This window comes from Engystomops pustulosus, chromosome 4 (assembly GCF_040894005.1).
Source record: "Engystomops pustulosus chromosome 4, aEngPut4.maternal, whole genome shotgun sequence".
NCBI classification, from domain to species: Eukaryota; Metazoa; Chordata; class Amphibia; order Anura; family Leptodactylidae; genus Engystomops; species Engystomops pustulosus.
The window spans coordinates 206,108,480-206,135,915 of record NC_092414.1 but is presented as its reverse complement, the minus strand read 5'-3'; the positions used below and the strand labels follow the sequence as shown (position 1 = coordinate 206,135,915).

The 27,436-nt window shown below is 47.5% G+C and overlaps 2 protein-coding genes across 7 annotated transcripts in view; one reads left to right on the top strand and one right to left on the bottom strand.

The window, feature by feature from the left end:
* The window catches only part of DNASE2 (deoxyribonuclease 2, lysosomal), a 38,455-nt gene that overhangs the window by 6,545 nt on the left and 4,474 nt on the right, over positions 1-27,436 (bottom strand). Inside the window, exon 1 of one of the 3 annotated variants that reach the window (XM_072149642.1) lies at positions 1-136. The exons of 1 other annotated variant lie outside the window; for it this stretch is intronic. The gene's annotated coding sequence lies outside the window, so the exon portion shown is untranslated. Of the gene's footprint in view, positions 137-27,436 lie in introns of those variants that run through there. One more of the 3 variants, XM_072149644.1, reaches the window with a different exon arrangement.
* On the top strand, positions 136-27,206 carry LOC140128169 (tetraspanin-1-like). 4 transcript variants are annotated; one of them, XM_072149646.1, is made up of 8 exons: positions 136-279; positions 4,233-4,343; positions 7,012-7,209; positions 11,073-11,147; positions 11,583-11,690; positions 14,180-14,332; positions 15,431-15,514; positions 26,901-27,206. In XM_072149646.1, the coding sequence occupies exons 1-8, from the start codon at positions 208-210 to the stop codon at positions 26,946-26,948; spliced, it is 849 nt and encodes a 282-aa protein (XP_072005747.1). In that variant the 5' UTR covers positions 136-207; the 3' UTR covers positions 26,949-27,206. The 4 variants fall into 4 exon arrangements, with proteins under 4 accessions (XP_072005747.1, XP_072005749.1, XP_072005750.1 ...); XM_072149648.1 differs by having other exon boundaries at positions 140-244; XM_072149647.1 differs by lacking the exon at positions 136-279 and adding an exon at positions 335-376.

Here is a 27,436-nt window from a genome sequence, read left to right as displayed (position 1 = left end):
CCTCTCCACAGCAGGACATCACAGCATCAAATCAGGCCTCTGCTACAGCGCGTGCGCATCAGCTCCGCGCACGGCGGTGAGGCTGTCCGGAACTGTTCTTTATGCGCCTGCGCATAATGCCGTGCTGCCGTGAGTGATGCGCATGCGTACTTGTGCTTCATCGAGCTTCCCGCCTTATTTCCGTGACAGGATTGCGACGATTAGCGGATGAGACGTGACATTTATACAGTATTACAGGATAAATGTGAGAGAGGAGAGCAGCTCCGTATTGGAAACAGGGTGTGCTGCTCTGTTAATACTGGTGCAGGGGGGAATTTATAATCCATTCACTGGTTACCCATAACAATGAATGCCAGCCTCATATACCCACATAATAGTATGTACCAACCTCATATACCCAAATAATAGTGTGTGCCAGCCTCATATACCCACATAATAGTGTGTGCCAGGCTCATATACCCACATAATAGTATGTACCAACCTCATATACCCACATAATAGTGTGTACCAGCCTCATATACCCACATAATAGTGTGTACCAACCTCATATACCCACATAATAGTGTGTACCAACCTCATATACCCACATAATAGTATGTACCAACCTCATATGCCCACATAATAGTGTGTGCCAGCCTCATATACCCACATAATAGTATGTACCAACCTCATATGCCACATAATAGTGTGTACCAGCCTCATATACCCACATAATAGTGTGTGCCAGCCTCATATACCCACATAATAGTGTGTGCCAGGCTCACATACCCACATAATAGTGTGTGCCAGCCTCATATACCCACATAATAGTGTGTGCCAGCCTCATATACCCACATAATAGTGTGTGCCAGGCTCACATACCCACATAATAGTGTGTGCCGGCCTCATATACCCACATAATAGTGTGTACCAGCCTCATATACCCACATAATAGTGTGTGCCAGCCTCATATACCCAAATAATAGTGTGTGCCAGCCTCATATACCCACATAATAGTGTGTACCAGCCTCATATACCCACATAATAGTGTGTACCAGCCTCATATACCCACATAATAGTGTGTGCCAGCCTCATATACCCAAATAATAGTGTGTGCCAGCCTCATATACCCACATAATAGTGTGTACCAGCCTCATATACCCACATAATAGTGTGTGCCGGCCTCATATACCCACATAATAGTGTGTGCCAGCCTCATATACCCACGTAATAGTGTGTACCAGCCTCATATACCCACATAATAGTGTGTACCAGCCTCATATACCCACATAATAGTGTGTGCCAGCCTCATATACCCACATAATAGTGTGTGCCAGCCTCATATACCCACATAATAGTGTGTGCCAGCCTCATATACCCACATAATAGTATGTACCAACCTCATATACCCACATAATAGTGTGTGCCAGCCTCATATACCCACATAATAGTGTGTACCAGCCTCATATACCCACATAATAGTGTGTGCCAGCCTCATATACCCACATAATAGTCTGTGCCAGCCTCATATACCCACATAATAGTGTGTACCAGCCTCATATACCCACATAATAGTGTGTACCAGCCTGATATACCCACATAATAGTGTGTACCAGCCTCGTATACCCACATAATATTGTGTACCAGCCTCATATACCCACATAATAGTGTGTGCCAGCCTCATATACCCACATAATAGTCTGTGCCAACCTCATATACCCACATAATAGTGTGTACCAGCCTCATATACCCACATAATAGTGTGTACCAGCCTCATATACCCACATAATAGTGTGTACCAGCTTCATATACCCACATAATAGTGTGTGCCAGCCTCATATACCCACATAATAGTGTGTACCAGCCTCATATACCCACATAATAGTGTGTGCCAGCCTCATATACCCACATAATAGTGTGTACCAGCTTCATATACCCACATAATAGAGTGTACCAGCTTCATATACCCACATAATAGTGTGTACCAGCTTCATATACCCACATAATAGTGTGTGCCAGCCTCATATACCCACATAATAGAGTGTACCAGCTTCATATACCCACATAATAGAGTGTACCAGCTTCATATGCCCACATAATGGTGTGTGCCAGCCTCATATATCCACATAATAGTGTGTGCCAGCCTCATATACCCACATAATAGTGTGTGCCAGCCTCATATGCTCACATAATGGTGTGTGCCAGCCTCATGTATCACATAATAGTGTGTGGCAGCCTCATATACCCACATAATAGTATGTACCAACCTCACATGCCCACATAATAGTGTGTACCAGCCTCATATACTCACATAATAGTGTGTACTAGCCTCATATACCCACATAGTAGTGTGTACCAGCCTCGTATCCCCACATAATAGTGTGTACCAGCCTGATATACCCACATAATAGTGTGTGCCAGCTTGATATACCCACATAATAGTGTGTACCAGCCTCATATACCCACTTAAAAGTATGTACCAACCTCACATACCCACATAATAGTGTGTACCAGCCTCATATACTCACATAATAGTGTGTACTAGCCTCATATACCCACATAGTAGTGTGTACCAGCCTCGTATCCCCACATAATAGTGTGTGCCAGCCTCATATACCCACATAATATTGTGTACCAGCCTGATATACCCACAGAATAGTGTGTGCCAGCCTGATATACCCACATAATAGTGTGTACCAGCCTCATATACCCACATAATAGTGTCTACCAGCTTCATATACCCACATAATAGTGTGTGCCAGCCTCATATACCCACATAATAGTGTGTACCAGCCTCAAATACCCACATAATAGAGTGTGCCAGCCTCATATACCCACATAATAGTGTGGGCCAGCCTCATATACCCACATAATAGTGTTTGCCAGCCTCATATACCCACATAATAGAGTGTACCAGCCTCATATACCCACATAATAGTGTATGCCAGCCTCATATACCCACATAATAGTGTGTACCAGCCTGATCTACCCACATAATAGTGTGCCAGCCTCACATACCCACATAATAGTGTGTTCCAGCCTCATATACCCACATAATAGTGTGTGCCAGCCTGAAATACCCACATAATAGTCTGTGCCAGCCTCATACACCCACATAATAGTGTGTACCAGCCTCATATACTCACATAATAGTGTGTACCAGCCTCCTATGCCCACATAATAGTGTGTGCCAGCCTCATATACCCACATAATAGTGTGTACCAGCCTCATATACCCACATAATAGTGTGTGACAGCCTCATATACCCATATAATAGTGTGTGCCAGCCTCACATACCCACATAATAGTGTGTGCCAGCCTGAAATACCCACATAATAGTCTGTGCCAGCCTCACATACCCACATAATAGTGTGTGCCAGCCTTATATACTCACATAATAGTCTGTGCCAGCCTCATATACTCACATAATAGTGTGTACCAGCCTCATATACCCACATAATAGTGTGTGCCAGCCTCATATACCCACATAATAGTGTGTACCAGCCTCATATACCCACATAATAATGTGTGCCAGCCTCATATACCCACATAATAGTTCATGCCATCCTCATTTACCCACATAATAGTGTGTGCCAGCCTCATATACCCACATAATAGTGTGTGCCAGCCTCATATACCCACATAATAGTGTGTGCCAGCCTCATATACCCACATAATAGTGTGTACCAGCCTCATATACCCACATAATAGTGTGTACCAGCCTCATATACCCACATAATAGTGTCTGCCAGCCTCATATACCCACATAATAGTTCATGCCATCCTCATATACCCACATAATAGTGTGTACCAGCCTCATATACCCACATAATAGTGTGTGCCAGCCTCATATACTCACATAATAGTGTGTACTAGCCTCATATACCCACATAATAGTGTGTGCCAGCCTCATATACCCACATAGTAGTGTGTACCAGCCTCGTATCCCCACATAATAGTGTGTACCAGCCTGGTATACCCACATAATAGTGTGTACCAGCCTCATATATCCCATAATAGTTATAGAGGTAGGACCCTCACAAGGTCCCCAGGGTCCAGTGTAATATCTGCCCTTAGGCGCGCAGCTTCTTATAGGCATCATGGTGCTTTACATCTCTTTTACATGGACTTATATGAAGAACGACTGGTCTGAAAAATGTTCTTGTAAAAAGCTTGTTTATTGCTCATCATACAGTCAGATCCTCCTACTATTGCCCTGTTTTATAGTCGTTTATAATTTCTCCTTGTATAAGGTGCTGCGATTGATAAGGAGAATGGAGGGCAACGACGCTGGTGGTTCCAGACTGGGCAGTATTTATTTCTGCCTGAAATATCTCATGATTTTTGTAAACGCCATCATATTTGTGAGTTTAGTGCTAAATACATGACCATAAGACACCTGGAACATAAGGGTGGATGACACGCTGACACTTGTGGGACAGGGACGCGCTGACACTTGTGGGATAGGGACACGCTGACACTTGGGTGGACAGGACAGGGACACGCTGACACTTGGGGGACAGGGACACGCTGACACTTGAGGGACAGGACAGGGACACGCTGACACTTGGGGAACAGGACAGGGACACGCTGACACTTGGGGAACAGGACAGGGACACGCTGACACTTGGGGGGACAGGACAGGGACACGCTGACACTTGGGGGACAGGACAGGGACACGCTGACACTTGGGGGGACAGGACAGGGACACGCTGACACTTGGGGAACAGGACAGGGACACGCTGACACTTGGGGGGACAGGACAGGGACACGCTGACACTTGAGGGACAGGACAGGGACACGCTGACACTTGGGGAACAGGACAGGGACACGCTGACACTTGGGGGGACAGGACAGGGACACGCTGACACTTGGGGTGCAGGAGGGGGACACGCTGACACTTGGGGGGACAGGACAGGGACGCGCTGACACTTGGGGGGACAGGACAGGGACACGCTGACACTTGGGGGGACAGGACAGGGACACGCTGACACTTGGGGGGACAGGACAGGGACACGCTGACACTTGGGGGACAGGACAGGGACACGCTGACACTTGGGGGACAGGATAGGGACACGCTGACACTTGGGGGACAGGACAGGGACACGCTGACACTTGGGGGACAGGACAGGGACACGCTGACATTTGGGGGGACAGGACAGGGACACTCTGACACTGGGGGGGACAGGACAGGGACACGCTGACACTTGAGGGACAGGACAGGGACACGCTGACACTTGGGGTACAGGACGGGGACACGCTGACACTTGGGGGGGGACAGGACAGGGACACGCTGACACTTGGGGGACTGGACAGGGACACGCTTACACTTGGGGGGACAGGACAGAGATACGCTGACACTTGGGGGACAGGGACACGCTGACACTTGAGGGACTGGAAAGGGACACGCTGACACTTGGGGGGACAGGACAGGGACACGCTGACACTTGGGGGATAGGACAGGGACACGCTGACACTTGGGGGACAGGACAGGGACACGCTTACACTTGGGGGGACAGGACAGAGATACGCTGACACTTGGGGGACAGGGACACGCTGACACTTGAGGGACTGGAAAGGGACACGCTGACACTTGGGGGGACAGGACAGGGACACGCTGACACTTGGGGGATAGGACAGGGACACGCTGACACTTGGGGGACAGGACAGGGACACGCTGACACTTGGGGTACAGGACAGGGACACGCTGACACTTGGGGAACAGGAACACGCTGACACTTGGGGGACAGGACAGGGACACGCTGACACTTGGGGGGACAGGACAGGGACACGCTGACACTTGGGGGATAGGACAGGGACACGCTGACACTTGGGGGACAGGACAGGGACACGCTGACACTTGGGGTACAGGACAGGGACACGCTGACACTTGGGGAACAGGAACACGCTGACACTTGGGGGCACAGGACAGGGACACGCTGACACTTGGGGGACAGGACAGGGACAGAGGACACTTGGGGGGGACAGGACAGGTACATGCTGACACTTGGGGGGATAGGGACAAACTGACACTTGGGGGACAGGACAGGGACACGCTGACACTTGGGGGTACAGGACAGGGACACGCTGACACTTGGGGGACAGGACAGAGACACGCTGACACTTGGGGGGGATAGGGACACGCTGACACTTGGGGGACAGGACAGGGACACGCTGACACTTGGGGGACAGGACAGGGACACGCTGACACTTGGGGGGACAGGACAGGGACACGCTGACACTTGGGGGGACAGGACAGGGACATGCTGACACTTGGGGGCACAGGACAGGGACATGCTGACACTTGGGGGGACAGGACAGGGACACGCTGACACTTGGGGGACAGGACAGGGACACGCTGACACTTGGGGGACAGGGACACGCTGACACTTGGGGGGACAGGGACACACTGACACTTGGGGGACAGGGCAGGGACATGCTAACACTTGGGGGACAGGACAGGGACACGCTGACACTTGGGAGACAGGACAGGGACACGCTGACACTTGGGGGACAGGACAGGGACACGCTGACACTTGGGGGACAGGACAGGGACACGCTGACACTTGGGGGACAGGACAGGGACACGCTGACACTTGGGGGACAGGACAGGGACACGCTGACATTTGGGGGACAGGACAGGGACACGCTGACACTTGGGGGACAGGACAGGGACACGCTGACACTTGGGGGACAGGACAGGGACACGCTGACACTTGGGGGACAGGACAGGGACACACTGACACTTGGAGGGACAGGACAGGGACACGCTGACACTTGGGGGACAGGACAGGGACACGCTGACACTTGGGGGACAGGACAGGGACACGCTGACACTTGGGGGACAGGACAGGGACACGCTGACATTTGGGGGACAGGACAGGGACACGCTGACACTTGGGGGACAGGACAGGGACACGCTGACAGTGATGAGCCGTGATTAGGATTTGACATGAACATGTTAGAGCATTAGAGCTGCTTGTCTTTGCTGTACTGTGTGTAATTTCCTTCTCTGTATGTTCCCCTTTGTAGATTTGCGGCTCTATACTTATAGGAATGGGACTGTGGATAAAGTACGGCACTGAATCCTTTGTGAGGACCATTGGAAGCCACTCTGCATGCTTCCTGCATGTCAGCTTGTTCTGTGTCGCTGCAGGAATTGTTATGGTCGTTCTGGGATTTTTAGGTTCTTATGGTGCCTACTGGGAGAAGCGAGTCCTACTGCTCATTGTGAGTTACCACTGGAATTGGCAGAATTGGTAAATGAGGTTTTTCACTTAAGACATTTATGGCCTTACACAGTAGAGGGCACAGTAGTCACCACAGGTTACCATGCCTACAGCAGCATATTATTTATATGGGGGTATAAAAGGTTGTATATTGATATTGATCTATCCCCAGGATAGGCCATCAGTAGTTGATTGGTTGCTTTGGGACACATACTGTAGAAGTGAGTTGGATCTGTGTCTGCAGTATAACTGGACCACTAAGGACAGAACCGTTTGCTTCAACTCTGACTATAGTGTGCAAGATATCTGTTATCTGTATGACATATTACATGTCCACATCAGCTGTAACTCAGCATTAGAAGATGATGAAATATACCTGTTATCCTCAGAGTTGTGCAGAATTTATTTATATGTATAATAGATGTAAATGGAAAATACACAAGTACTTTGAGCCTCGCTAAAAGCTGAAAACAATCGGTCATGTACAAAGCTGAGATCATGGCCTTGACCGTGACTATGAATCATGTTATCCATTTATTCCCACGCACAGCTCATTTTTATAATAAAGGTCTTAGCGAAATAAAATGTAGGAGGCAAATCTTTCCTAAAACATCAGCTAATTTACAGGGATGAAAGAACATACTGACATCTATCAAGGCCAAAAGCTTCTTGGCATAAGGGCACACGGACATAGCGGTATTATATGTTGTACAGAGCGTTATTGGGGGTTTGTCATGTATTATATTTTTCATGTAATGAGAGCTGAGCTTGTAGTAACAGTACCTGGCCACTACACATGGCATGGAGTAATATGCACAACAGCAGATCCTAAGTTCTCATGCACACCACCATACGGGGGAACGTGATCCAGCCGCACAATTTGCGGCCCCCATAGGCGTCTATGGCTCTTGGTCATGATGCAGTGAGAACACAGTGGGGCACATTTACTTACGATGGGATAATACACTGTGCCGCGAATCACTAACACCGTGCGCCCGATATCCTGCATGTGTGGCTTCCCCGCTCAGGTCCACCGGAGTTTACCTTCTTTTTCCTGGTGCATGTAAGTGCATTGTCTTGCCACACAATTTGAAAGCTAAATACCGCTCTCAGTCCGAATGAGTCAGATTGTCCGACAGGACTCCCCCGCCATTTCTGTCGGGAAGCATGGAAGCCAACACAGCTACAACATAAACAGATCGCGTGCACCAAAATCCGGGCGCAGACACTTGCTAAATACCTGTCACAGTCCAACGAAAGTGAGCAACGCGACCCTCAGTAAATGAGCCCCAGTGTCTCACCGCACCATGACCGTTTCGCTTTATATGGTTATACCTTTTAACGCTTTTACTTATCAAAGCAATTCTGAGATTGTTTCTTCCTCACAAGTTGTACTTCATTTTAGTGGTAAATTCTGGCTGATAAGTTTTGTGTATATTTATAAAAAGAAATAAAAATATGTCATTTTCAAAATTTGAAATCATCGCATTTGCAGGCAAATAGATTTACCACCTAAATTAGTTGCTGTATAACATTTCCCATTTGTCTACTTTACATTTTCATCATTTTTGAAATGTCTGGACAAGTTATTTTGTTGTCACGCGGCTTATAAATCGAATATTGGTTTTCTGTATTTTCAAAATTGATTATTTTGGGGATAATTACTGTTTTTAATGAAATTTTAAATATATAACATTAAAAAAAACCCCCCTATATAATCAATCCATTTTCAAATCTGCACCCCTCAAACTATCAGGAACATCTTTTAGGAAGATTGTTAACCCTTTGATATGTTCGTTTAGCCCTAAAATGTACACATTTCCAAAAGATAAAATAAGAAAATCTATGTTAAAATTTGTTATGTGATTTCTCCTGAGTACAGAGACCCCCCACATGGGGCCGTTACTTGTTTTATGGGGGCACAGCGAGGCGCAGAAGGGAAGGAGGGACCTGCAGCTGCCAGGATTTTAGTTTTCGCATTGGCCCCTTGTGTAGACTATAAAATTTTACCTTTTTCATTATTGGGGCCATATGGGCATAACATATTTACTGTTTTGGCTACGGAGCTGTTTGATGGCTTATTTTTTGAGGGACATGTTGTACTTTTCAACAGTATCATTCTGGAGTACATGTGTTTTTTGATCACTTTTTTTGCACTTTTTGTGGGATGAAATAGGTAAAAATCATAATTTTGGGTGTTTTTTTAACATTTTTTTTTACGGTGTTCATAGAGCTTGTTCAATAATGATCTTATATGTTTATGGGGCTTATGGGCATTTTTATTAATTTATTTTAATTTAAGAACATTTTTAAAATCTTTTTTATTAGTTCCACCATGGGAACTAATACTAATGTATTGCAGGGTATTAGCTGTGTCAGCCTATGCACATGCGAGATCTTACAGGCACTGCCTGAGGACAGTCCCGATCGGACCTCAGGGCTGCCATTACAGCGATCGGCGCCACCCGAAGACGGCACGGGGTGGCCGATCATGGGGGAGAGACCATTGGCAGGAATGTTAAATGCCACAACAGCGGGTGTTACACTGTGATGTCAACTGTTAGTTACAAGTTAAGAGGTTAATAGGAAACATTTACTCTTCTCCCCTGGCAAAGATTTGTGCCAGGGGCATAACTAAGAGGGGCAGGACCCCATAGTAGATTTCTGAATGGGGCCCCCATCGCACTAAAAAAAGTTATTCAATCATAGACACACATTTATACCCTCGCACAGGCATGTACACATCACATATACACACATATACTGTGTCATATACAAACAGCATATACAGTAAACACAAAAACAGTATATACAGCATATATACATCACATATATACATATTATGCTGTACAATGTGCAGCATAATATGTATATAATGGTGAACATCCTCCGTTCTTTAGTGTCAGGTCAGAAGATGGGGCCCCCTGACACTGCGGGCCCCATAGCGGCTGCTATGACTCCATCAGGGTACAGAGGGGGATGAGGCAAGTTACCCACTCTTTCCTGTCATATTTGCTAGAGCAATTGAACCCCTCACCAATCTGAGCAGAACAAGAATGTCCAGCCCAACTTATTTTACATTCTGGGTTGTATCAAGGTTCTGGTTTGAGGTATGGAACTTCATTCAAAACCTGGAAGAAGGGTCAGCATGGCCTCTCCCCCAACTTCCTGATGTCCCCTCACTGCTCTTCTTTTTTTTCTCTATTTGATTTTATTCCCTTCTTTTTTTTACTGTGTCTCTGGGCCTCCTGATTACTATACAAACCCATATGTCACTGACCGGAATGTCTCCACACTGTTCTCTGATATGTACAATGTATCTAGAAGTTAGTTACTTTGTTCCTATTTTCTATGTTTGTTTTGGGTGTCACGGTGTCATATTTCTTCATTTCTTCATTTTCTTCTACAATTAATTAAACTTGAAAGCTCAGCAAACCGCTGGTAAGAGAAATACCCTCCTATACACATAGATGATAACTACTAATACCAATAAATACAGCCTGCAGATCCTCTAGTAATATATGTATAAGTCAACCACCTGGTTACACAATAACTGGATGCCAAGGACTAGGATCCGGGGGCTGATCACTAGATGTAGCTCTTGGAAAGGTAACAAGACTAATGAGAAATCACATAACATGATAATGCCCCCCTCCCCCCTCCATAAGTGAATGGCTGGATTGTCCTCCATCAAACAGTACATTATTTGTCCCCACAATGCTGAAAGCCGTCAGATTTTCCTTAGTACATAATAGCGGTATTATAGATGTATGACTGTGTTTTTCTTTGTGTCAATATATTTGCAGGAGTCATTTCCTTCTGTTTTGTGTCACTTTCTAAATGAGTGTTATTGTTCCTGTGCAGTTTCTGCTGATAATGCTGACCCTGTTTATCTGTGAGGTGGCAGCAGCTGTTCTGGTTCTGGCTTTCGCTGACTTGGTGAGTATTGTCTGGTAATACTCTAGTATAGATTTTATTACCTTCCCCATAGGACGTATATAGGATGACATGCATCACGCTGCACAGTATGGCACCGCTTGTCATCAGATCATACAGGCACTAAAGTTCTACAATTTACACATAGAAGAAAGGGTGTACGACCAGGCCACTTTCCTACATTCTTTCTTTGTTTATTTCAGTACTAGTGGGTTTCTCAGTTATTCTCAGCTGATTTTTCTGGCACCATGCAAATGTTACCGAAACATGGTAACCAAGGCCTGTATATAGACTGTGCCTCTGACAGCATGATGCATTGTACTATATAGCTAGGCCAATATTTGATGGAAGCTATTAAATAACCGCATATTAAGTCTCCAAATTTTCCATATAATAAAGATTTCTCTTTTTTTTCTTTTTGGTTATTATCCATGTAAGGCTGAAAGCATTGTAAAAGACAAAGGTCTGCAGTCCATCAGGAAGAACTATTATGGGAGCAATGGCCATGGACTGGTGGTGGAAAGCTGGGACTCTATTATGAAAAAGGTGAACTAACTACTGTATAGGTACAATGATGTACACACACAACCCCTGAGGCTTCACTGCTGATAGTGACAAATAACAAACCTTTTTACCTGCATAGATGTGAGTCCAAGGCACACCAGACTCACATCTGAAGATCTCGCCACCTCCTGTCGCATTGCTTCATTGAAGCTATTATAGTACCCCAGCTTCATTGTGCATGAGCTGTACCTATGGCGCTTGGACGGTGAGGCTGGATTGTGCTACGTCTTCTTGGGGAGATTAGTATAAACGTTTGTTTTTTTATGTGCCCATGGTGAAAACTCACACTGGGCACTCTAAGACACTAAACCACTAGTCCATGAGGACCTGTGGATGGTTTTGTGTCCCAAATCTCCCTGATAGATTCCCTTTAAATACTACTGTGGGGTAGGGAACATGAGGTAGGTAATAAGAACAGACCAGAATACTGTTTGCCGGGCCTGATAGCTTCACTGGAGAAGTAGCTCTTCTTGTGTAGAACATTAGATGTATTAACCAAACTACCAAATAAGTATCGTGGAGGTAAGCCCCTACTGCCGGTGTATGGCAGTAACTTTCTCCTCTCTCCTATTCACTATCCATTCACTGCTCAGTGCATGGAGATCTCACTCCTAATTATGTCTTTAACAGGATTATCTCTACTTCTTTAGTTGCTGATGTGGCTTTAATGTGGTGACAGTAGTTCAAGGGCTCTGTGTCCTTAATAGACACTTATGATAGATAAAATAACTTATAATTGGAGGTCTCAGCACTGGGACATAAGGGCATAACTACTAGCAGCCCGGACTATTCGGCACGTAGTAGTGGTGAGTGAAGGATGTGTAGCTGTACTGCTTCTCTTCTTCTGGTATCAATGTATGTCATGAAAGAAAATACTGTAGGTGCACCTGTACTTAATACTGTTTACATAGCAGCTACAGCCTTGCTATGCATTTATCACTGCTGGGGTGCAGAGTATGGACAATCTTCAGCCAAAGACATGCATTTTAGCCTGTAATACTAGGCCCCAACCAAATTTTGGGGGGCATCTCCTTGTTACTTTAGTGCCGCAGACTGGTGCCCTCCTAATTATCCTTATCAACCCTCTTCCTCTTGTCATCCTAGCCAGTTACCCCATGGCCCAGATATTTTTTTTTGTGTCTAAGTATATAGTTTTTTTTTCTACGTTTGGACTAAAGAAATTGCCTTTGGAGCTGGCACATGTATTTATGAAGTGTTTGCGCCAATATTGTGTCATGGCTACAATTTGTCTCGCACTTTAGAAATGTGGAAGGGGAAAGGCAGTGCTTAGTTGGAGTTTGTGTCACATTTATTACTGAGCTGCTCTACAATTCTGTCACAACAGCACGAAGCAAAGGGCACTAAGAAAAGAAAGGTGCAGCTATGATTTTGATTATCTGGCGCAAACTGCACTGAAACAGGTTACACCAGTTATCATATATTTGGTCCCCGTCTTTATACACTTTTCCCCAATTTGGTTGATAAAGGTGAGATTGTATCACCACCTTTGGGTTGTACATTGTATTGCACAGTTTCAAAAGTTTCTTTATTGTATACTAATGTTTTCAAAGCACATTGTAGCACGAGGGCTTCCCTACTGGATGATTTATCCGGAACCCCCCTAGAAGGGAGAACTCAAGGTGATCTGGGCAGAGAAGGTTTTCTGTGATTGAGAGAAGGAGAGACAGTGGGGGGAATTCATGAAGCCACTTACACTAAACTTCTGCGCCAACAATCACTTTCCGACACATTTATAAAGGCTTTTATACCATTATTCCCCTTTTCTGATGAAGGAGGTGTAAGCTTTGGAAAAGGGGCATTGTCGCTGGAAAAAAAGGCCGTGCTCCAAAGGAGGGCGGCACACTCTTTAGACTAGCAAAAAGCAGGTCCAAAAGTAGAACCTAACAGTTTGAAACTAAGACTGATTCATCATCACAATGATGAATCTGTCAGAGCAGAGTGTTGAGCTATGTAATGTTGTTGAGCTATGCACTGTCAGAGCCGGTGACACATTACTGAATTCCCCCCAATGTGTGAGAGACAGAGATGTAGCCCCATCCAGGGGACACCCTGGGCTACATCTGTCTTATCCAGCCCCAGATTTAGCCACCTCCAGGCCTCAGCTATGGCTAGTACACAGCCAGCCTTACCTCAGCCCTGCCTGCTACCAGGTTTTGCACTACCGTACTGTATTCCTAGACCAGAAAATAAAGAATTATACGTTTGCCCCATCGATTTTCATGTGTTTCCTTAAGCTTTCCACGTTGACCATCACAGGTCTTCTCTGTACCATCACCTGGGATTACCCAGGGGGATCCTTGCACCAGACTGCTGTGGGAGATTTAACACTATTAAATGTCTGTTATAGCACAACCCTTTTAAATAAAAAGGCATTTGAATCCCGTTGATATGTAATATTTGTAATGAACCCAGTTTTAAGTCTGACTTATTGCCCTTTTTTTAATTTAAAGTTTGCTTGCTGTGGATTCTTCGGTTATGAAGATTTCATCAACTCCACTTTCTCTGTGAAAACCGGATTAAAGTATCCCAAGGCGTGCTGCAGAGATCCCAAAAAGAGTGACTGCAACGGGATAACAACAACTGAGCAAGTCATTAATAAAAAGGCAAGAGACTGGTTACTGATTAAGAAGGTGATCGGTGATACAAACCGTGACTGAGCATGCCATATATAGCGTCTGTCTAAACGGCTTGTACCTACAATGCCACCTCTTTCTACATACCCTACGGGGGACCACCCACAGGACCATCTTTGTTAGGCTGCATTCACACTACCGTATAGGGATGTATGTACGGCGACAAGCTTGCAGACGTACATACATCCCCCATAGACGGCAAAGGCTGCATGGTGAAAAGATATGTCTTATCTCTCCCTATGTTATGGCTTGTACGCTGTGCATTTCTATGGAGAGGGGAGGAGTCACCCCTCCTCCTATCCATGGCGCCGGACGTATGCCCACCCGGCCGTAGCCGTGCGGGCATATGTTCATGTAAATGCAGTCTGAGGCAGAGCCTAACAGAACTGAAGTATGACACCTCATAGAGCAATAAGCATTGTACTATTTAGAGGCCTCCTTATTGTGGCACACAGTGGGGGTCATTTACTAAGGGCCCGATTCATGGTTTCCCAACGTGTTACCCGAATATTTCCAATTTGCGCCGATTTTTCCTGAATTGCCCCGGGATTTTGGCGCATGCAATTGGATTGTGGCGCATCAGCGCCGGCATGCACGCAATGGAAATCGGGGGGCGTGGCCGAACGAAAACCCGACAAATTCGGAAAACCCGCCGCATTAAAAAAAAAAAATTGGTCGCACGCGCCATACTTACATGCACCAGGAAGAGATCAGTGAACTCCGACGCAACTCGGCGGACCTTGGCGCAGCAGCGACACCTGGTGGACATCGGGCGCAGGACCTTCATGAATCGCCGGAAGACCCGAACGCTCGTCAGTGAAGCCGCCGCTGGAACGCGAATGGGTCGGGTAAGTAAATGTGCCCCAGTATGTATGTTTTTCTCCAATCACTTCATTGTGCCACCATACTGGCAATTTGCATGACAATGCAGTATCGATGAGGCCCAAGATGAAAGTAAAACACCCACACGAACCAGTCATGAAATAATCCATGTACATAAACCTCCCGCTCACATCATCAGGGTATACATCAGTGTTATTGTAATTACATGTATCTTTTGCTGTGCAGGGCTGTTTTCCTACAATTCTTGAGGCAGTGAAAAAGAACAGCATGGCTCTGGGGATCGCAGCAGCTGTTATAACAGGATGGGAGGTGAGGAAGTGGAGATCATTATGGAATAAATGGATTAGTAATTTACATTCTCTGGTAACATCTGTACTCCTAGGCTGCATTAATACCGTTATCTGGCTAACTCCAGGTTGTGAGGCGAACAATTCATGTACAAGATATTGAATGTTCTCCTTAAAACCTTTTCCAACAATAAGGCCGTGTTCACAAGCTGTGTGCCTAACCTAATGGCTTGGGGGCAACTGGATTCCCCTGGTAGCTGAGTGACTGGCTTTAATGCGGCCTAGTGCTGGACTTGTCACAGTCACTTGGTCCAGGTGGAGCAGGCCTCGTCCATGCCAGGCAGGACCAGCGAGGGGATGCAAGAAGATGGGGCGGCTGCAATATGATGAAGGTTTCCAGCTGGGGCACTCCCAGTATATGTGTGATGTAGGGATCCCCGGGAACATGGTAAAGGGGAGGCCAGTGATGTTAGCAGCAGCCAAGGATCCCACATAGAGACACTCCGTGGAACATCAAACTCACAGTTTCTTTATTCCAAGGCCTCAATGCAGCAACGTTAACAGGCTGAGGTGATGGAGGGGGATTACCCTCAGATAGGAGATAGCAGCAGTACACTGCTTTATGCAGGTCGTGTGTCCTCTCACATGGAGGTCTCCGGCTGTTCTGGATTAGTGATGTGTCGTTCGCAAACGAGCCGGATCTAAGAGCCAACTCTTGTTCGTGAAGGTCAAGAGCGATGGTTCACTTAACCCCACCCCTAACCAACTCACCACGTCCTCTTTAACCCGATACAATCAGGTTAAAAGTGGTGTGGAGCAGCGGTGATTGACTGGCTTGCGGCTCCCTATTATATATTAAACAGGGAGCCGTTCAGGAGCCAGAAAAGCCGGCTATTCTTAGTGAGCGGAGCCTAATGAGCCAGCTCACTTACAAGAGCCATAATTCCATCACTATTCTGGATCTTCCCGTCACAGGGAGAATAAATAAACTTCCCTTCTGGGCTCAGTTCCAGGCATCCACCAATTAGGAACTTTGGTGCAGAACAGGATTGTGATTAATGAAACACGACTTCTCATTGGTTAACATGTAAACCCACCGTTTTCCAGGCAGATGTTATGTTCTGCAACATTACCAGTAATGACCAGTGCCAGTAGATGGCGTCTATACCAAGGAATTAAAATATCATTAGAAGAAATAAATATAATGTTGAGACAACTTAATGTAGGACCACTTAGAATATAGGATATAGTCGACTGTATTTCACCTACATAAGTAAGGATCACTTAAAATGTAAAGGTTCGTAAGGTACCCGTCCAGCAGGCCATTACATTTAGAAACGCACATCCAGCGGAGAGGAGCTCACAGTTGTGTTTAGACCTAAACGCTTGCCTGATGCCGGACTGAGGAGACGTGCGCCGCGGAGCTCCCGGGACCCGACACCCCATCTCCCTCCTAAGGCAGCCATCCCTCACCTATACTTGTCCCCTTCAGCTCCGGGGTGCCCCACAAGCTTGCCGCTGTCCTCCGGTCCCGATTTGGAGGCGGCTACGGACTCTGCGCCGCTCCTCCGTACCTCGCCGCGGCCGACCACGTGACCCGCGCGGCGGTCCGTTCTTAGCTGCCCGGTGCTGCTGCACCGACCGCCGGGGAGATTCTCCTGCCTCTGGCTGCCTGGACGCCGCTCCCACCGCCGAGGGCACTGAGGCAACGCTCCAGCCAGCCCTTCATCCTGCTGGAGGCGCCATCCTGCGGACTCCCCTGCGCTGCCTGAGGCCTAGGCGCGCAGGGTTAACCCTGACACTGCTGGACTGATCCAGGACCAGGTAGGGAAGAAATTCCCCTGCTGCTGCCCACCTCTGCCCTGGGGACCCCAAGCTATACAGCCCAGCACTGAGTCCTCCATACTCTCAGTGATCCCCTGCCCGGGTTCTGTTTTATATTAACCCTTGCAGTGCCGCTGCAATACTCCACGTGGGTTTGGACTGTATCTCTGCTAACTACTGGACACTAGGCTCCTTGATTGTTTATCACTGGCCCCCCCCTGCCCAGACGCCATGGGTAACCGGAGGAGGACGGCTAAAATGCTCAAAACAGCGTCCGGGGTGTCTGCGCCTCCATCGGATGATGAATCCGTCCATGAAGATCCTCCATTCCAGTCCCTGGAACCCCTGGATGCGCAGGATTGCTCCACATCCCAAGCCGTTCTAGCACAGATTCAGTCGAACGCTGCCAAAAAGTTAGGGAGATTCTCCCGCACACAACCCTGCTCTCCTCAGGGGTCCCCAAACTCCTCTCCCTCCCTCTTTGAAGGCTCCCAGAGCCCGCCGCAGCTTGTAAGCTATGAGGAGGGTGCTGATCTGCCTGACGCGGCTACGGAGTTGGATCGGAAATTTGCAGAGGTGCTGGCGGCCATTAACGGATGCCAATCCAAACTGGTTACCAAGGTGGATGAGCTGCGACAGGACTTTGTTCTTTTAAGACACGATGTCCACAAAGCTAAAGAGCGAATTACTGAAACTGAACGCAGAATATCTGAGGTGGAGGACGTCCAGAGGCCTATGCCGACACAGATCAGAGAGCTTCAGCGCCAAATGTCTGCATCCATCGACAGAGCTGATGACCTCGAAAACCGCCTGAGACGGAACAACGTCGGAGTGGTCGGCCTCCCCGAAAAAGTGGAGGGGTCTGACCCTGTATCCTTTTTTGAAAATTGGCTCAAAAATATGCTTCCTGCAGATACCTTCTCCCCGTTCTTCACAGTAGAAAGGGCCCATCGTGTGCCATCCCGCCCTGGCCCTCCAGGGGGCAATCCAAGACCCTTCCTGGCCCGGCTGCTGCACTTTAGGGACAGGGACTCTATCCTCAGGGCTGTCCGTACCAAGGGAGAAATTCTCTATGCCAACAGCAGAGTGTCCTTCTACCCTGATTTCTCTGCATCCGTCAGGAAACAGCGAGCACAATTCACCGAGGTCCGTGCCCGTCTCCGTGACAAGGGGTATAAATACTCCATGATGTACCCTTCCAAGCTCCGAATTGTGGATGGTCAGAAGACTCGATTCTTCACTTGCCCAACCGAAGCACTTCACTGGGCTGATGCAGCTCCACGGGCTCCAGCTGCAAGGCCCGCACCTCCTGAGTGACTGGACTCACATATCCTTTTATTTGATGTGCTATGACAATGCTGGACTTAGTCCTGAATAGTTATCCAGGGGTCCCAAATCACTGTTACAGTTTTCTAATATTTGCTTATACTTTACGTGCCTCACAAATGTACCCTGTGATTGATTTGCGCTTTCTTCTTGGTCATCTTGACCAGTGCGCCATTTATGGCACTCCATTCTCTCCCCACCTCCCCCCCTCCCCGCCTCCCCCTACCATTACCTCCTTGCGTCTTCCTTCTTCCCCCCCCCCTCCCCTATTTCCTCTTGGTTCTCTCTAAATATGGCTGCCTAATAACCTCCTGATCATCTATTCATTAAGGGTTGAAGGTCCCGGGACAAATGGTGTAGGTTTGTCTTGAGTTAGGGACCACTGTTCTAATATTTGACTGTTATTGGGTCTAGGTCTACACTACTGCTGTTAGGGTGTTAGACAGGGGGTTTGTATTCTTGGGATTGTTAGTTCAGTTCTGTTATATTTGTTATGCTCACTGTTGTCTGTCTGTCTATGTCTTTGTGGTATGAAAGGATGAATGCTTGGTTGCTCATGTCTCCTTCCCCACACCCCTTTCCCTTCCGCTAATATGTCTTCACTTAAGGTAATGAGCTGGAACGTGAGGGGACTTAACTCCAAATTCAAGAGGGCCCTGATGTTAGATGTCATTAAGCGTCAGGCCCCCCATATTGTATGTATCCAAGAGACACACCTTACGGGTCAGAAGATCCTCTCCCTGAAGCGGGCCTGGGTGGCTAGAGGTTACCATTCCTCCTACTCTGTATACGCTAGGGGAGTATCCATACTCATATCCAAAGCGCTTCCCATAGAGGTCATACAGGTAGCACCGGATCACTTTGGCCGTTATGTGATCATACATTGTGCCTTGTGGGGCTTTACCTTTACTATTGCGTCTATTTATGTCCCCCCTCCCTTTGATCCAGCTGTATTGCACCTAATATCCAGTAAGCTGGCTGCTATGCCTCCAAGTCCGATACTCTGTATTGGTGACTTCAATGCAGTCCCTAACCCCTCCTTGGATCGTACAAGTGGTCTTGACACAGGCTCGGCCCGTCTGAACGAGTGGCTCACCTCTCTAGACCTCGCCGATGTCTGGCGTAGTAAACACCCTCAAGAGAGAGAATATTCATTCTATTCCTCTGTTCATAAGAGCTTCTCTCGGATTGACCTGGCCTTTGTCTCCCCTGATATGATGCAACACGTTGACCAGGTATCCTATTGCCCGCGCAGTGCGTCAGATCACTCCGCCTTGCTCATCAGTTTCCTTATAGGCCCCCCCAGCGACTCCCGCTTATGGCGCCTGCACCCGGCTTGGCTCCTATCCCCAGCGGTCCAGAGTACTGTTAGGGCAGCGCACAGCGAGTTCTGGGATGTACACTCAACCCATCCTGATCCTCTTCTAGTCTGGGACTCGTACAAGTCCTCGGTGCGGGGGGCATTCATGTCGGGGGTAGCTGGCCATAGGAAGTCCTTAAATGCCCAGGAGGAAAGGCTGACGGCTGTACTGGTGACTGCAGAAAAGGATTATCTAGAGAAACCTACTCCGGGGAATAAAAAGACTTGGGCTCAGGCGCAGAGGAACCATCTAGCTGTAGTGAAGGAGCGCACCAGCAAACGCCTGCTAGCCAGGGAAGCGTCCATCTTTGAATTTGGAGATAAAAACGGGAAGCTGCTTGCGTATTTATCGCGGGCTGAACGCCCCTGTGCTTCCGTTCCCTCTATTATTGATGGTAACGGAGCATTGATCACAGAACCCCGGGCCATTAACATGGTATTTCATGAATACTATTCATCTCTTTACAGCTCCAGATTGTCCGCCTCTTCCGTCGAGATTTCCGGATTCCTTGACAGTCTTCCACTTTGGAGGCTCACACAGGCACAGTCATCGGAGCTTGATGCTCCGCTCTCGGCAGAGGAGGTGGAACTGGCCATCCAATCGTTGCCCCCCGGTAAGACACCTGGACTTGATGGGCTGGGAGGTGAGTGGTATAGGGATAACTGTGAGACTCTGGTCCCCCTTCTCCTCAGCCTGTACTCCGATGCGCTTGATAGCGGTTCCCTCCCTGACTCCATGCGAGAGGCCCTTATTGTAGTTCTTCCTAAGCCTGGCAAGGATCCCCTGCTTCCTGACTCATACCGCCCAATTTCCCTCCTAAATTCAGATGTTAAAATACTAGCAAAAATTCTGGCAACAAGGCTTAACAAAGTAATACTATCATTGGTTCACCCGGACCAGACAGGCTTTATGCCTGGGAGGGGAACTGACATAAATATACAAAGACTACACCTGAACATTGCAGAGGCAGAGCGGTCTCCAGACCCTGGGTTTATATTATCCTTAGACAATTGTAAGGCATTTGATTCTGTGGAGTGGCCTTATTTGTGGACCCTTTTGCCTAGAATGGGTTTTGGCCCTCGATTTACAGCATTGGTTAAGCTACTGTATAACGATCCCAAGGCTAGGGTGCGGACTAATCTTAACATCTCACCTACTCTCCCTATGGCTAGGGGCACTAGACAGGGTTGCCCACTATCTCCCCTCCTCTTCGCACTTGCCATTGAGCCCCTTGCTGTGGCGATCCGCCACTCTGAGGGCATTAAGGGCATAACTAGAGGTACTATTATTGAAAAGGTATCTCTCTATGCTGATGATACACTTGTATACCTTGGAGACGTGGGCCCCTCTCTGGAATCCCTTCTGTCCCTGATAGAACGTTATGGGGGGTTCTCAGGCCTTCGGGTTAACTGGGACAAATCGGCCCTCTTTCCCTTATCTGATGTAGGGGTACACTCCCTCCCCGTCCCAGTCCGGGTGGTGTCCACCTTTAAATATCTGGGAGTCCAGGTGTCACGCAAGGTCCAGGCATTTACGGAGTTAAACATTACACCCCTGATAGCTGCAACGGAATCGCGCCTAAAAGCCTGGTCCACTCTCCCCTTGTCTTTGTACGGGCGTATTAATATATTTAAAATGATTTTTCTTCCAAAATTTCTATATCTTTTCCATGCTTGTCCTATACTACTTCCTAAGAGTCTGTTTAAACGCTTGGACGGCATTCTCAGGTCCTTCTACTGGCAGAGTAGCGCTCCGCGATTCAGTCTAGCGCTGCTTCAGGCTCCCAAGTCTAGGGGTGGACTGGCTGCCCCGGATCTGTACCTTTATTACCTGGCTTCCCAGCTAGTATATGCCCAGTGGTGGATAGATATAGACATGGGTAATGCAGCTACTGCACTGGCTGGTGCCCTGGTAGGTTCCTACGAGGCCCTTACAAACCTGCTGTACAGGTATAAGTCCCCATCTGATACCCCACTTCCCCTACGTACGGTAGCGGTGTGCTGGCGTAGGGCACAATCCCTGGTAGAACCGAGCTGCTCTCCCCCTCTCTCGCCTAGGACTCCATTGTGGCTCAATCCGTGGCTCTCTCACTTCCTCTCCCTCCCAGGCTGGACAATGTGGGGGGCGGCGGGGGTGAAATTTGTAGGTCAGCTCTTATCCCCGGAAGCAGAATTACTCAGCTTTAACGAGATAAGGGAGAGACATACGGTACCCAATACGGCTAGCTTCCATTACACGCAACTGCGACACGCATTCAAAGCCCAATTCGGCTCCTTCAGCCTGACAGTGAAATTCTCCAAACTAGAGACTCTGATGAGTACCCCGGACCTCCCTAAGCCACTCACTCAGTGCTATGCTCTCCTACAAGAGCAAAAGTCCAGACCGTTTGATAGAGCCTGTGAACGCTGGAGACAGGATATCCCTGACCTGTCAGATGATGACTGGAGGGAGGTCGAACTGTCCTACTTCACATCTGTAGTGAGTGCGAGGGACTTCCTGATCCAATCTAAATTCCTCCATCGAGTATATTTCACCCCTGCTAGACTATTCCGCATGGGAGCAATGCCTAATGATCTTTGCTTTCGCTGTCAGGCTGAAGTCGGATCCTTCCTGCATTGTGTCTGGTCCTGCCCTAGGGTTCATGCCTTCTGGTCCGAAGTGCTGGAGTTCCTTAATCTACACTTTGATTTCCCACGCTTACTGTCTCCCTCTGTGTGTCTCCTCGGCATCATAAACGAAGTTGTCAATGGCCACCATGACAAAATTTTCTTTAGGTTTGTCTTATATTACGCCCGAAAAGTGGTGGTGATGACCTGGAAGGACCAGGAGCCCCCTCCATTAAAAAGATGGATACTACTCATTAATAGTGTCATTCCCCACTACCGGTCTCTGTATACCAACAGGAAGTGTCCCCAGAAGTTTGATCGCATCTGGTCCAGATGGTGCGCGACTCCCCATACAGCCTTATAATCACATGTGATTTATATTCCTCTCCATGATGAAGGAGACTGAGCGTGCTGGTGTGTGTGTGTGTGACTGATTGTCTATGTGTCAATAGTTATTTGTGTTGTATCAAGATGTCTGGCTGCAGTATCCTGCTGTTATCTACTATGTAATATCCCTCAGGTAGTTTTGAAACGCAGTAAGAACCTGACTGTTACCATGGCTGTTGTATAATAATCCTGTATTGGGGGGAAGGAAATATGTGACAGACAATCTTGATTTCTGGTTTTGTTTATTATGTTTGTATAAAAATTCAAAAAACTGCAAAAATAAATACTTTTAAAAAAGACCTAAACGCTTGAGATCGGGAACAGGAGACAAGTGTTTTGCATTGTTTGCCACCAAAGACTTGTTACTCCCCATGGAGTGTTTAGGTTGAAACGCATCTGCGATCAGATGAAGGTCCTCACAATTCAAACATAGGGTTTTATTTACTCAGGGTCACGGATCGCCCTTTTGTCTGACTTTGCACCGCTTTCAGGATAGGCGCAGCTTTGACGGGTATTTAACAGATGTCTGCGATGAGATTGTGTCGCACGCGATCGGATTGTGGCGCGGCTGCGCTGGCTTCCATGCAACAGAAATCAGGGGGGCAGCCATTGCGACTGATTCAGACTGATTGCGGGATTTAATTTTCAAATTGTGTCGCAAGACCAAGCACTTACATGCACCGGGAAGAAGAAGGTGAACTCCGTCGGACCTGAGCGGGGAAGCGACACATGTAGGATATCGGGCACATGATCTTAGTGAATCGCGGCACAGGGCATGATCATTGGAACTCCTCCGGACTGGTAAGTAAATGTGCCCCATAGTGTGTGAAAACTTCCTACAGGCAGATGCAGACGACATTCTGTTTTTAGATTGATGGGATGCAGCTCAACAAAACACAATGGGGGTCATTTACTAAGGGCCCAATTCGCGTTTTGCCGACGTGTTACCCGAATATTTCCGATTTGCGCCGATTGGATTGTGGCGCATCGGCGCTGGCATGCACTCGCCGGAAATCGGGGGGGGGGGGTGGCCGAACGAAAACCCGAAGGATTCGGAACAACCGCCGCATTTAAAAAAAAAAGTGTCACGAGACTCGCGCTTACCTTCACCAGGAATAGGCCGGTGAACTTGAGTGCATTTCGGCGGGCCTCGGGGAACTTCAGCGCAGCAGCGCCACCTGGTGGACGTCGGAGGAACCACCTTAGTGAATCCCGGCCGGACCCGAATCCACCACAGAGAACGCGCCGCTGGATCGCGAATGGACCGGGTAAGTAAATCTGCCCCAATGTGGGGCATTAATTATTGACCAGAGACCCAGTGTCAGAGACACCCGGAGACCCTTGGGAGAAGGGAGGTGAGGTTTATTACCACTTCTCCACTCCTCACAGCATCGGGCTGAAGTAGCGCAATGAACAGAGGAGCAGAGTCGGCTCCATTCATGTCTATTGGAGCGTGCTATATCCAGCATGCCAAGTCTATGGGAGGGACAAAAATACGCGGCAAACTAAATATGCTCATATCATATATCACATCAATGACTATTTAAGACTTCATAGTTGCACTTGAACCTAAGGCCTGATCTATCCTCATGTGATACATAAAGTAACTGTTAGGCTGTGTTCACACATTCCGTTTGGATTACGTTTAAAAACACCAGTCAGAATGGAAAGCGGCTAGTCCCGAACACATATTCAGTTTTAACTGAAACGCATCCGATCGGCAACACCACATGTTTAGTATGTAACCAAGGCACACGTGTAGCCCTCACTGATCACATGTCTTTCAGTTTCTAAATACAATCAAAACAGAATGTGTAAACGCAGCCTAAGGTCTCATACACACCAACGTCTTAGCAGAGTATCATTTTCTTTTGCCATCGAAGGTGTGAGTGTCAGTGGCACTCAGAGTGGCACTTGTTTGTGGCCTTAATGTAACATTACATGGCACAAAGCCTTGAGCGGGCATACCGGACCTGTCACCTGTGCCCAGGATCTCACCAAGGATCCCAATGGAAAAAGCAAAGGTCTGAGGGTGTGTGAATTTTGTGATACAGAATATCCTTCTCTGAGAGGTGATGTGAAAGCACAAGATAGAGATTTGGAGGGACATTTATCTTAAATCTGGAAACCTATGTCTAGTTTTTGGGATTTTTGTAAGGTTTTTGGGCTTGCCTGATTTATCTTGATAAATGAGGCCTGTGAGTCTGTTGGTTGTTGAGACTTTTGTCTGAAAAGTCGCACAAAAGTCATGCACATTAACATATAGAAGGACATGTATCACTGCTTCTAAGGCAGTTTCTGATGTAGAAGCACTGAAATAATCGCAATGCACACTGCAAGAAATTGTGATTATTTTTGAGCTGGCATAGGGCGTTCCTGCCCCATGCCTGCATACTTTCTAAAAACTTGAATGCAAAACTTTGCCAAGTCGGACCACCTGACGGATACATTTTTAGGGGTTGGCCAGTTTTCAATAAATCTGTTCCATTATACATATCTTTGCATGCACATGTCCATGTACTTTTGCCTTCTGGGAGAGCTTCAGCCTCTCCCTGTTTTCACCATGCTGCCCTCAGCATATATACACAGCTTCCTGTTTCTCACTCCTTCAGTCCGTCCTAATGGTGTCACTCACTGTGCCTCTTTCTCTCGCTGTCTGTCTCGCTGACAGACAAAAGGAGAGGAATGGGAGGAGAACAGGATGAGCCATAACTCTCCTGCTGCAGCTCCTCCTATTTCAGCAGTGCTCAGACATGTAAACAAAGATCCACAGAGAGTTTACAGACAGCACTAAAGGAAACATCAGGGGTGATGAATCAATTGTTGAACATTCCAGGAATATTATTAAAGGAAACCTACCACCACAAATCTACCTATAAAGGTAGATTGGGTGGTAGGTGAATCAATGGGACGTGAGGATAGCCCTTTTAAGGGCTAATCCTCACGTCCCCTCACTTTTTTGATAACTTTTATTCCACATATATTTAAATTTACTTATGCGGCTACTGGGGCATGGAGTAGCCGCATCTGAGGTTACACGAGGCGGCTACTCCACGCCCCGGTAGCCACTTTACCCCTCCTACTCACCCATCTTCGGCGCGCAGCTCCGCGTAGCTGCGCGCCCTCGTCCGGCGATCCTGCCGTCTGCGCATGCGCAGAAGAGCAGGCCCGCGCCTGTTTCGGAGTTGTGACCGCGCAGGCGCGGGCCTGCTCTTCTGCGCATGCGCAGACGGCAGGATCGCCAGACGAGGGCGCGCAGCTACGCGGAGCTGCGCGCCGAAGATGGGTGAGTAGGAGGGGTAAAGTGGGTACCGGGGCGTGGAGTAGCCGCCTCGTGTAATCTCATATGCGGCTACTCCACGCCCCGGTAGCCGCATAAGTAAATTTAAATATATGTGGAATAAAAGTTATCAAAAAAGTGAGGGGACGTGAGGATTAGCCCTTAAAAGGGCTATCCTCACGTCCCATTGATGCACCTACCACCCGATCTACCTTTATAGGTAGATTTGTGGTGGTAGGTGCCCTTTAAGGCCATAAAAGCACATAGGCAATTTATGTAAAAGAGTGGCCAACGTCTTTAAGAGCCCTACACCTCTTGATGTATCCACCATGACAGGAGGGTATGGCCGGCCTATGATAAATACCTCAGTCTAGAATAGTGGACTGATGTAACAGGTTTGCACAGCTAGACAGTGACAGATGAAAGGCACAAGTTAGTTATGAAACTTCTTGACACCAGAAACTAATTCAGAAAAAAACTACCAGTGCAATTATATTAAAATATCAAAATATATTAAAACATTTGCTACACGTGGATAGTAAGTTTGTCTACCCTGTAAACATGTGTCATAGTGCAGTACTGTCCTGTGTATGGTCCCTCACTGGCTTCTCTTCATGTCTGCAGCTGTTCTCCATCATTGTGTCGGTGGCGCTGATCGCCAAGCTGGGATAACACCCGCTGGGAGACGTCAGCCATACACGGCGCACTGCCCCTGCAAAACTCCAACCCCCAGCACAACGTTCTCGCCTGCAGGATCCTTTCTTCTAATGGTTGGTTTTATAAGCCCAGATTTTCATGTTCAGTTTGTTACCTTTTACCAAATATTGTATTTGCATTGTTAGAATGGAGAATAGTTTCTTGTATTTTGTCTCTGGAGGGCGACGATTTATACGAGAAATGCAATTAAAGGCAATAGAAAAGCATTCAATAGCCGCTGTCCCTCAGGCTCGGCAAATGATTTCCAATAGACCCTCAGCCATTGTATATAATGTGGTGCTGGATGTAGCGAGCTTATTCTCTCCTCTTCATTTCTGCTAATGAGTCTCCTCTAATCTCATCTTACATTGTACACGGCACAATAGCCGGCTGTGATAAAGGCAATGGACGCCTGATTACTGCCTTCACATGAGCACAACAATAACAGAGGCAATTTCACGTGA

Bases quoted from the DNA above. Each gene is read 5' to 3' on its own strand.
- LOC140128169 (XM_072149646.1), top strand. From the start codon at position 208: ATGAGACGTGACATTTATACAGTATTACAGGATAAATGTGAGAGAGGA. The intron at 4,344-7,011 runs GTGAGTTTAGTG...TCCCCTTTGTAG, and splicing joins TTGTAAACGCCATCATATTT to ATTTGCGGCTCTATACTTAT. The intron at 11,148-11,582 runs GTGAGTATTGTC...TATCCATGTAAG, and splicing joins TTCTGGCTTTCGCTGACTTG to GCTGAAAGCATTGTAAAAGA.